Source organism: Aulostomus chinensis, chromosome 3 (assembly GCF_037954235.1).
Source record: "Aulostomus chinensis isolate RoL2024-O1b breed Wild chromosome 3, RoL_Achi_v1.0, whole genome shotgun sequence".
Taxonomy (NCBI): Eukaryota; Metazoa; Chordata; class Actinopteri; order Syngnathiformes; family Aulostomidae; genus Aulostomus; species Aulostomus chinensis.
In genome coordinates, this window is record NC_141322.1 from 20,965,437 (window position 1) to 20,977,722 (window position 12,286).

General features: G+C 42.4%; 1 protein-coding gene across 4 annotated transcripts in view; it reads left to right on the top strand.

Annotated features, from left to right (window-relative positions):
• bsnb (bassoon (presynaptic cytomatrix protein) b) overlaps positions 1-12,286 on the top strand; it is a 66,191-nt gene that overhangs the window by 40,081 nt on the left and 13,824 nt on the right. For 3 of the 4 annotated variants that reach the window (XM_086199518.1, XM_086199519.1, XM_086199520.1), the window contains exons 4-5: positions 5,294-6,070; positions 7,519-12,286. The exon at positions 7,519-12,286 is cut by the window's right edge and continues 1,574 nt beyond it. In XM_086199518.1, the coding sequence (XP_086055644.1) occupies positions 5,294-6,070; positions 7,519-12,286 (5,545 nt within the window). The remainder of the gene's footprint in view (positions 1-5,293; positions 6,071-7,518) is intronic. The other variant, XM_086199521.1, reaches the window with a different exon arrangement.

A 12,286-nucleotide genomic window follows, 5' to 3' on the forward strand; every position in this document is an offset into this window, starting at 1 on the left:
AACTTTGAAATGAGAGACAGAAGCTCTTCAATACAGAAACGTATGACCTTGAGATACACACAGTGTATAACCACATTTTAATTTTCAAAGGGAATTATACAATGGTTTTGGGTATAACATGTTTTTTAAAAAATGAGCAACTGAGCAGAGTGTTGTAAATACAGTCAAAGCAAAACAGAAATACATTTTCATTTGACTTTGAAGTCAGTGTTTCGGGGTCTTTTAACCTGCTTATGTGCAGGAGATCCACTAAAATATTTATTATTACAGACAAAAATAGATAGGCGGTAGCAATGGCTAGTTGAAACACCAAAATTAAGGGCATGTACTTATCCCTCTATTACACAGAACAGTAGATCTCCTTTCTGTCTGGTCCCCCGTGTCAAGTCTAAAATGCTTTGAGTCAGACACGAAATGTTAAATTTGATTTTTTCAGTATTTTATTAGAAATACAATAAAACCTTCAATGCAAGAAGCCCCAGTGACATTAGAGGCAGTCCCACTATTCATTAACATCCAATTGTTGTAACTACATTTCTTGAACAAGATGGAGAAACCATCATTTATTTTCTTTTTTATTTTGCTGCCGTAAGTCAGGACAGACACAAAAGGCTCCAAACATTTGTAGATTATAATGAGTGTGTAGTCTTGTCATCTGTTTCTGAGTTACAGTTCAGAGCCAAGGTTAAGTACACTCTCCACTCAGCAGACGAGTTAACCTCCTGCCATTTAATGAGGTTACAAATTCACTAACAAGATGATCTCACCAACAGGCTGAGTGCTGCTGCTGCCGTATACACACACACACACACACAAACACACACACACACACAAACACACACACACACAAACACACACACAAACATATACAGACCCATACATGCAATATCTCCTGAAATACAAAAAAGTGGCATGTCTGTCAAGTAACAAATAACAGGACTATAGAAAAGAGCTTTTAAAAAGTTTTAGACCAAACAGCTGGCCTTTTTTGCTAAACAGTACTGCTCCTCTTTCTGAGAGGGAGTTTTGCTTTTTTTGTATACTTTAATTTCTATGTATCAAGCTGGTGAAGTGCTCCTCTGCTGTGGGCAGTTAAAAAGTAGACGGATAGCCATGGTGAATCGGTTTAAGGGGTGCATTAGAGGCCCGTGTCAGAGATGCATAGGCTCAGTCTTTTATACCGACTTGATTTTCTCCACACAGTGTGGGTAGAGGTGGGAAGCTCAGCCCAGATTGCTCACTGCTGTACAAGCTAAAGCACTCTACATGAATAATTTGCTACTCTCCAGCTTCAGTTTGGCCTTGCTCCTCTCTCCCTTTCACCCACACAGCGATGTTATGCTGATTCAGGAGCAAAGAGGAGAGGCTGGCAGTGCCAGCATGGCAGGAAAGAAAGCTTCCATGTGGATAAAGTAGTGTCTAATTTATGTATTTACACAGATGTTACGAACATAACTGCTGGATGTGGCACAGAATCAATGTGACACATCTTCACTTTCTATACTGCATCATAGCTTCTATTTCTGCAGGTCCCACTGCAGACTAGCTGTCCACAAACAAACTTGCCTCTGACATTTCAACTTGTTTTTTTTTCTACGTGTGAAAGAACTGGCACAGATGGCTAGTTCTGAGAGTACTGCACCTGTTTATATATAGCTTCTCAGTAGAGCACTTGAGAGAGATGAAAACAAAGCCAGTCTGGCATGCCAGTGGCTCCATCCGCATGTTGTGGTCTCAGTTAAGACAACAGATTCCTATAGGATTTGGGCATTTTAAGAAAGACTTATCTTGAATGTAAAAATAGCTTCAAGAAACAAGAAATGAATGCAACCAGTTTGTTGTTTTGTGAATGGTACTTTGTCAAACTAAGTAGGTGAAATACTGCTTGTTGCTGTCATTTATTTATTTATCTTTTTTTTATGTACCCGCCGAGCGTTCACCAGGCTCGTCTTCAACCTCCACTGACGCTGGAATAAGTGTCCCACATAGAGGTTGTGGCAGCATTATCTTTGCTGAACTGCATATTTTTACCGCATTAATTGATTCAAATGGCATCTTTTCTAAAGGAGAGAGTTGCATAATTTATCACTCATGTTGCATAAGGGCTGTAATTGAGTTATTTTGAGGGTCCATTTCCACTCCAATAATCAGTGCCACTGCCCTGTTTTGCTCTGTACGTACATGTGGCGCACTTTCCCTTTCGCAAGTCAGATGTGGGTTCCTGTTTCTTTTTCAGACAAAGTGAAGGTGAAGGCAGATGTTTGTTCTTGAAGTCTAAGGAGACCAAACTCCCTAACAGAAAGAGTAAAACGACCAGGGAGTGTGGGACTCACACAGAATGACGGGGTAGCTCTTTGTCTGCGGGAGCTGGAAGTAGAAAATTGTGAGAGCAGTATTCTTCCGTCTTGTTTCATAATGTTCCTGGTTGAATGTTACCTGTGGAGTTTGCTTCATTCAATAATATTACAATGACGATGATGATAATGATGATGATTGTTATTGTTAAACACATCAGCAAAGAGCTTTAACATTATTATTAGGCTAAGGTGGTCAGTCTTGCTGCATGGGGGAGTGAGGTCTTGACATCAGTCTATCATGAATATATGATATAACTTCATTAGCTGGTAGAACTTTAGACAAGACCTGAGATTTCCCTGCAGCCATGAAAGTGAATCAGGATGAGATGCTTGTTCACTGATTTGAAAGGCTGGTTTAAATCGTCACTCTGTGTTTTATGAATCACAACAATCCCAACTGCTGCTGCTACCATATGTTGTGAAGTTTAAAACTAGGTCAGCATTGGGATGTATTGATGTAAATTGCTAGGCTCCTAAGAGAGGTCTTCTCTGTCTAGCTGTTAGCCCTCCCCATTTAGCAGTTAGCCTTCTCTGTCTAGTTGTTAGCCCTTCCCATGTAGCAGTTAGCCTTCTCTGTCTAGTTGTTAGCCCTTCCCATGTAGCAGTTAGCCTTCTCTGTCTAGCTATTAGCCCTCCCCATTTAGCAGTTAGTCTTCTCTATCTGTGAGCCTTCCCCATTTAACAGTTAGCCTTTTCTGTCTAGCTATTAGCCCTCCCCATTTATCAGTTAGTCTTCTTTATCTGTTAGCCTTTCCCATTTAACAGTTAGCCTTCTCTGTTTAGCTGTTAGCCCTATGCAATTAGCAAAATTTCAGTTTTCTTAAAGCGCATTTTTTAAATCTAGCAGCACAATTGAATTCAGTTTTGTTGTCATTCCATCATATATCAGTTCCAAATATTAAACTTTCATTCATGAATCTGTTGTGTTTGTTATACATGGAACCATCATATGTGCAAGGCTGATCAAGTGGTTGTCATCTATTAAGTTAAGCATGTCTTAATAATAGTTACATTACATCATTTTTTTATTCCAGTGACATCCTCGTTTCCTCCCCTCCTCTTCCTCTTTCATCCTCCTCTGCTTTAATGTGGCTGTAGCTTTGTTCCCCAGCACCCACTTCATCACAGTTAACTTTGATTTGCAGATTCTTTTGCCTCCACAAAACAATTTCAAGGGACGAACCGTAGAAATAGCTGTCATTCACTGTCACAATCTCACACAAGGAGCTCTGACAAGAACAAATAATCAATCCCTCTCTTAGACGGGGGCCTGTTCAATCTCCCTACATAGATTTTTGTATAAAGTGAAAAGAAAACAGATCCTGGGCTTCATCCCGACCTTATCACTGGAGACATGTCTGTCAAATGCTGGTCTCTGGGGCCTCTAGATTAAGATATCTATCAGGCTGTTAGGATGTTTCTATTGACTGAATGATTGGAAGTCCCTGACTGTCTCTGTTTGTCTGCTTGTAATGTTGTAATTCGTTGTATTTTGGGGAGAATAACTCATCTTCAAGCAATCTTCTATAGCAAAGATGTAACAAATCTGACATAATTGTTCTAACTTCCATGAGTACTGATCATATTTGACTATTTCAATATGATGGAAATATTAGTGCATTTGGAAACACATTAAATAATAAATAAATTTGCCACATTCTCCGGTGTCACACAGCACTTCAATATGGTTTGTTGTCTGTTTAATAGTGAATTTGGGGACTATAGTCTGTCTTATTTATTTAGGCTTTAGAAGTACGTATAAAAATACGAATGGTAGTCAGCACTAGTAGCACAAGTGATGAGTGTTTGACTCAAACACGTTCACAGAAACTGCTGGCTGGGTTACAAACATGGTGTTGTCAACTCTCTTTACAACTGTAAGAATGTGTAATATAACCATTTCATAGCATTGAGCAGTTTCATTGATCCTCCACATTGACATGAAATTGAATCTGTTTATGTTAATATCCTGTCCGTGGTGGCTTTTTTCTAGATTTTGAGCCATGGCATGTACTGTCTACCTCCACTCACAGTGCAAATAACTGTGAAGGACAAATTCAGTCTTGCAGATAGCAGATGCTATAAGCTCCATAAAAGCTCTAATGGCCAACGCACCCCTCCACTCTATAATAACAGATTTGCATTCCCACTGCACTCTTTCTCTGTGTACCCTGTTTGAGAGTGCTTAATGTTGTCAAATGATTAAGTCTTCTTGAAGGGATGGAAGGCCTTGTTTGGACAGGTTTTCAAATATTCAGTTTTTCTAACTTGCTGTACAGAGTACTTGGCAGTCCATGACCATCTATAAAGCAACAGTGAATGTACATCAGATTCTTCTTTCATCTTCAATGAAGATGTCCAAACCAGCCCCATGCTTCAGCTGACAGTCTAAGCGACTTATCACTTATTTGAAAAACACTCGTGCTGGCTCTATTTTTGAAGATTCACACACTTAACTCCACTTCCAACTTGGAGGAAAGACTAATTTACAAGGTTGAGAAGTGGCAGATCTTTTACTGTACACTTCACAAAAGATGTCATTAAAGGAGTGAGGTTTTGAAGGAAATTGGAGAGTTTGAAGTGTTTAAAACACAAAAATGAATCACTCAGTCAGTGCAGTGAAGGTTGCTGATCAGCTGATACAGGATCTAGCTGTGAAAATGATTAAAAGCTGCATCAGTTTAGAATAAAAACATAGACCATTCTCCTTTACAGAGGAAGAAAAATAAGTTGTCCCATAAATGAATACATTTTCCCTCCACAGGCAACAACAGTCTTGCTGTTTTTAAGACAATTTTTTGCGCATCATCTGCAGGAGTTCTCTGTCTCGCTGCATGTTAGGAAGTCATCATTTAGTTTGCTTATGTGACACGTTTTTTTCTTATCGTTTCATTTCCAGCTTGCTGATAGCTGTTGTCTTTGTGTCTGTGTTTCAGAAGAAAGAATGGCTCTGCTTGAACTGCCAGACGCAGCGGGCTCTCTCAGGAAGCTTGGGAGATATTCCAGCTCCTGCAACACCACCATTAGGATCCCCCCGACCACCTGCTGCAACCGCTCAGCAACCACCTCAGCCGAAAGGACCGAATCAACTGTCAGGGCCAAGGCCCGCAGGTCCTCAACAACAACAGAAACCACTGGGTCCCCAAGTAAGTGGCCCTGTCTCTCCTGTGAAACAGGCTGGGCCTGCCCCTCAAACCAAGGGGCCAAGCCACGCCTCCCCTCAAACCAAGGGTTCATCTCAACCACTTTCTCAAACCAAGGGTTCAACACAACCCTCACCCCAGAGTAAGGGACCTGGTCAAATTAAAGGTCCTGTTCAATCACATGCACAAAGTAAGGGCCCTGCTCAGTCTGCTAATCAGACAAAGGGCCCAAGCCAGGCTAAAGGGCAGATGCAGACAAAGGGGTCTGCTCAGCCCTCTGCTCAGGCTAAGGGTACATCTCATTCTGCTGGTGCCAAGCCTTCATCTACCCCTAGTAAAGCAGCCCCCAAGGCCACTCCTGCTCCTTCCAAAACAGCACCCGCTCAGTCTAAATCCACAGGTAACACCCAGGTACGAAAACAGACGCAGAGCCAGGAGAAGACTAAAGTCACATCTAAATCTCTAAAAGAAGACACCAGGGCCTCACCAAAGAAGGCACTGTCAGAGACTGTCACTCCACCAAAAGACACGAAGATAGCTGAAGATGCAGAGACGTCAAGACATCGAGAAGTGAGCTACCTGCAACCTCTTCGCCTTCACCTGTTACTCTTGATTCACCACTTTATTTTGTTTTTACTCTGTTTGAATTATTGTAACCATTTCTCAGAACATCACGTTCCTCTTCAACATTTTTTCATCTCTACGAACAACAGCATCACCAATATTATCATCATCAATGAAACATCATCATCCTCTGTATCGTCATCATAAAATTATTGCCATCATCATCCTCAGTAAATAATTATTCAATGATTTATTTCCCTTCTTCCACATTGCCATCCTATTTTTGTTGTTAAAATGTTACATTTTTGCAGTTGCTCTAATACAAACTGATGTTTTTTTTCTTTGTTCTTCATATTGATCAGTTAAATCTCCTCTTTCACTGCAGTCACCGTCTTCAGTATCATTCAACTGTCAAATTTCATCCACATACACTAGTAAATCGTTACTGTAGTTATCACCAACTGAACATAACTACCATGTAATGATAGTATTTACATGTTCTTCATCAAAACATCACTGCTTGTTTACTGATAATGATTAGTTATTTGATGAATTTCATGTGACATAATATCCCCATCATCATCATCACCACCATCATCATCATCATCATCATCATCATCATTTTCATTCTTATCATCACTGCAATCATATTTACAATCATCATTAATTTTCTCTGTGGCCATTTCCCAATTTTAAACACTTCCTTAGTTTTCCATCTTGTTTTGTAAATTTTCATTTTATTTGTATCAAATGCAAGCTTTTTGTTTATAGTGTGACATTTAGTGATGATATTTCAAGCATTCTAAGCATGTTGGTTATTCTTCAGCGGTTCGAAGAATGCAATGGAGAATGCGTCAAGATGACAATCAAGCATGTGAAACAATGACATTTGTCTGTAGATGTTTGTATGTTCAACTGTCTTTTTTATTCACTCTGTGTCAGTGTATTTATCATTTGTCTGTACACAACATTGAAAGGCAAACTCAACCCAATCCAGCTCAATAGAAAATAGTCAACTGCTTTAGTAATTTTCAAAAATAAAACTGTTAGTGAAGAGTTCTAAGGTAAAACTTGTGCTTTTTCTTTATTCAATAAATGTGTAAATGGTAATTTTATTTCATATTTGCTTGATTTCTAAAATTAACACACAACAAACTGTTAATATTTGGGTTGATTTTACCTTTTAGTGGTATATTTGGTTGTTTATTAGGGTCGTTGTTTTTCATGTAATTGTTCTGCAGTATTTTATTATTAGAGATTATGTCATTTGTACTAGACCCTGTGCATTAATTCTACTTTCTATTGTTGAGACATGCTCAAAATGTTACTGCTGAGGATTTTCATTACATAGTGGGATATAGGCTGTGAACTGATGCTTGTAATAGACCTTACTGTGAGTTAATCTAGGGTAAAAAATATGTGCCTCTAACCTTCCTCTTTTTCTCTTTCTTTAGGATTACATCAAATCAAGCACACAGAGTTTAAGTGACACTGGATACTCTTCAGATGGAATCTCCAGCTCTCAAGGGGAGATAACTGGTCAGATCCAGGAAGAAGGAGTCACGCTTAGTGAGAAAGGTGTATCCATCCCCTCAGAAATCTCCAAGCTAGAGACCTCCATGAAGCCTCTATTAGAGTCAAAGGCTGCTTCAGACCAGAAGCACAGGCCACATTCACTGTCCGTTGGACAGGAGCTGGACTATAGTCCTGAGGACTCTGTTGCAAGGGATGAATCAGAGGATGATCTCAGCTGCAAGCTTCGCCATGATTATGTGGAAGATAGTAGTGAAAGTGGTCTCTCACCATTGCCAGTAAGACAAAAGAAGTCACATAAAGATGCAACAGATGAGGATTTTATGAGGAGGCAAATTATGGAGATGAGTGCAGATGAGGAAGAGTTGGAAGAATGTGGAAACCAGAAAGCTAAAAGGGGGCATAAAGTCAGTGCGGATGTGAGCAAAGAGAGACGAAGGCTCTCTCATCATTCTAATAGTTTTGAGGATGACACCAAGGAATCAGAAGGTGTGTACAAAGCAAGTGAGGAGGAGGATGTTGTAATGGCTGGAGGCCTTCGCCGCTTTAAGACCATTGAGCTGAATAACACCAACAGCTACAACCGAGAAATGGAGCTCAGTACTGAGCATGATCTTCGAGAACCTGAGCTAGAGATGGAGAGTCTCACTGGTTCTCCAGAAGAACGGTCCAAGGGAGAATATTCATCTACTTTACCTGCCACAACTCCAAGCTATACATCTGGAACATCCCCCACATCTGTGTCATCCATGGAGGATGATAGTGACAGCAGTCCAAGTCGAAGGGCAAGATTAGAGGAAGCAAAGCAACAGAGGAAGGCCCGACATCGCTCCCACGGGCCACTGCTGCCAACTATTGAAGATTCTTCAGAGGAGGATGAGCTCAGAGAAGAGGAAGAACTACTTAGAGAACAGGAGCAGATGAGAGATCTAGAACAACAAAGGATCCGAAGTACTGCTCGAAAAACAAAGAGGGATAAAGAGGAGCTACGAGCACAGAGACGCCGGGAAAGATCCAAAACTCCCCCTAGTAATCTCTCACCAATTGAGGATGCATCACCAACAGAAGAATTGAGGCAGGCTGCAGAAATGGAAGAGCTGCACAGGTCATCGTGTTCTGAATACTCTCCGTCTATGGACTCTGAAGCAGAGGGCTTTGAGATGATAGGTGGTAAGCTCTATAAATCAGGAAATGAATATAACCTTCCTACTTTCACATCCCTCTACTCGCCAACAGAAAAGACAGCAGCAATGTCACCATCTGATAAAACACTGAAAAGTGCAGAGGAGGTTTATGAGGAGATGATGAAGAAAGCCCAGCTTATTCAGAGACAAGGACAAATGGTCAGTTCACAGAAGGGTTCCTCTCAGCCTGACAGTAAACATCATCTTGAAGCAGGAACAGTCTTAACCCCTGGTTCAAGCCCTACCCAGGTGACTGCACCTGTGTCATTCACATCTGGGAGTGACCCAAGAATGGCCGGAATTCATGCAGCTCAACATCTTTCAAAAGAGACGCAAAATAGGATGATGACACAGAGTGCCAAAATTGAAGGTGTTGTTGGAGTTGCCACAACCAAAGCTCAAGTCAGTCAGACTGCTACAACTCGGAATGCAGGTAGTGCAGTGCCTGTCAGCAGCAGAACAGGCTCCCAGAGGGCAACACAGGCATCACCTGACCCTGGAGCATCCTCTCTTACCTCCAAAGTCTTTTCCCTTTTCAAAGGACCCAGCCCCCCAGTGTCCCCCACAACTTCTCCTGCACAGAGCCCAACACATACACCATCTGTGCGACCCACAAGTGGTAGTGGCAGGCAGTTGCCCACCTTGCCTGGTGGTCCTACATCTGCTTCCCATGGAGCTCAGACACCTCAAAGGGCAGTTTCACCACGTCTTGCACGACAACAGTCCTCTCAAGATTCACCAGTAATGGTGATAACTCTTGGCTCTGAAACAACTAGTCCTGCCAAGCCAATTACTGTAAATTCTTCCACTTCCCCTTTGTCATCTCCAACACAGGTCAGCTGTAGAAACTTGTATAGCACCCAGCCGCCTTCAAGTTCCCCAACATCGCCGCAAATGCATCCATCTCAACAGTCTCCCAAGTCCTCTATACAGATGGCTCACAGTGTTGGTATTAGCACAATGGTCACAACAGTGCATAGTCATGGGTCTATGGAAAATGTGTCTCTATGTAAAATCTCAAATGTTCCAGGCACTTCAAAGGTGGTCGGTCAAAGCCAAACACAGCCAACTAATGTGGTGGATCTGAGAGCCCCTATGAGGCCTGCCCCAGTTATAATGACAGATCAAGGGATGGACCTGACATCCTTGGCCTCTGATACCAGAAGATACTCTTTAGGAGCAGAACAATCATCAGGTCGACACACAGCAGTGCAGCCTCTTATTATGAATCTGAATGCTCAAGAGCAACCACATGTATCTGTATCAACACCTACAACAGTTAGTGTCACAGTAGCAAGTTCTATGTTCATGACCCAACCCAAACAACCTGTAGTTTATGGAGATCCTCTACAAAACCGTGTGGATCTGGGGCAAGGGGTTGGATTAGCTGTCTGTTTAACGCAGAGTAAGCCACCAATTACAGATCCCTCTATTCCCAAAATTGATGCCTGTCTGGAGAACTTGGGTATTCAACAGCAACAACTGCAGTTACAGCAGCAGAAACTCCTCCAGCAACAACAACTTCTTGAGCAGCAGCTCCAGCAGCACCAACAGCAATCCTCTTTTGCTCGTTACAATTTGGCTAATCAGGTCCAGCCACTGCTAATGAAAAAAGACCTTGTAGTGAGCCAGACAACCAGTTCCCAACCTGTTGTGACTGCTAGTGCCATTCTAAGAGTATCCCCCCTGACTCCACAGTCAGTTTCTGGGGCTTCTGCATCTAGTGCCCCCCATGAAATCTATGGTGGAGTTGCCTTAGAGTTACAAAACAAGCCAACAGTAATGAACTTGTCCACAGGTAAGCCCCATGTTATGATGGTGCAACTTGATGAGAGTAACACATCACAGACGGGTACAGTGACTCAGTTGGTAAAGCGCGAGGAACCTCCTCCCCCTCCTCAGGTCATGGACCTCACTGGACAAATCAAACCTGAAAACCAAGTAGCTTGTTGTGATGTTGTTTACAAATTGCCCTTTGCTGGTTCCTGTTCCGGGTCATTCACTCAGAAGCCTACCACAGTATCCTCGGATAAAAAAAACACTACTGAAACTTCTCATCCACCACATCCTACCCATCCACCACACTACAATGTTAGCCAACAACAACAACAACAACAACAACAACAACAACAACAACAACAACAACAACAACAACAACAAAAGCCTCAAGCCACACAGGGAGTAACAGAAGATCATAACCCCTATCATCCACCTCATGTCCCCATGGGAAGAATACAGCCCTCCATGTCTGATACTAATCTGCCTTCTATGAGTGATGCTGGTCACTATCAGAGGAATGTCCAAGGAGGTCTGGCAGTTGATCTTAGCAGCATGAATCAGGCGTATGATGGTGGATACCTTGGCTTGGGAGCACAGTATGGATCTTACACAGACTTGCGTCACCAAGGAGACTTTGCAGGTCCCTCATTACCCATCCGCCGCTATGGCTCCATGTCAAATATCAATTCTGACTATGCCTACACTTCACGTGAGTTAACAGGATCACAGCAGGACTCGAATGTGGCTCAGTACAGTGCCACCACTGCAAGGGAGATCAGTCAGATGTGTGCAGCTCTTAACTCAGTGGATCAGTTTGGGAGCCGGTATGGAAATAACCCTGAATTGGTACCTTATGGGGTTGGAAGGGGTGGACCTTTAGGTAGGCTAAATCTCCAGCAAAGCTTAGCATCAATAAGAGCAAACCTGTTGTATGGCCAAGATGGAAGACCAACATCAAATGGCCAAACATTAACAAACCTAATAAATGCAAGACAAGCAAGTATACGCGCCTTGTACCCTGCTGCTATGAGAGGAGGTGATGGCATGATATATTCTACCATAAACACTCCCATAGCTTCTACCTTGCCAATTACCACCCAGCCTGCCTCTGCCCTGCGTCCCCTGCCTAGAGGCATCTTCAGGCCATACCCTACAAGTGTAACTGCTGTACCATTGGCTAGCCTCACCAGGTTGCCTCAAGTGAGTCCCAGAATGCCTCTTTCAACACAGGGACCATACTCCTACCCCCCTCCAAACCAGTATTCAACTTCAGCTGGCGTGGCTGTTTCAAGTAGTTCACACCAAGAAATGGCAGTGTACCTTGGAAAGCCTTTAACAGCAGCCTCACAAACAAGCATTCCATTGACTCAAGCTGCAATACACATGGGGACACAAAATGTACCAGCAGTTGGTATGCAAAATACAGTAGATCAAAAGGCAGACCATGCACAACTTAACCCACAAAATGTCTCTTCTATTACTCAAGCTCAAGGACCAATTGTCCAGCCAGTTCATGCCCAAATGCAGCCTCACCAGTTACCAACTCAAACTGAGCCATTGTCTTTGACTCAAACCCAACCTCAAATTCAACCTATTAGTCAACCCCAACCATTAGCTTTGCCACAGGGCACAAGCACACCCAGTGCAACTGCCCTAGCACAAAGCTCAAAACTCTCCCCTCCAACTGATGCACAAAAAGGAAAGGAAGATGAGAGGCTTAGTCAGC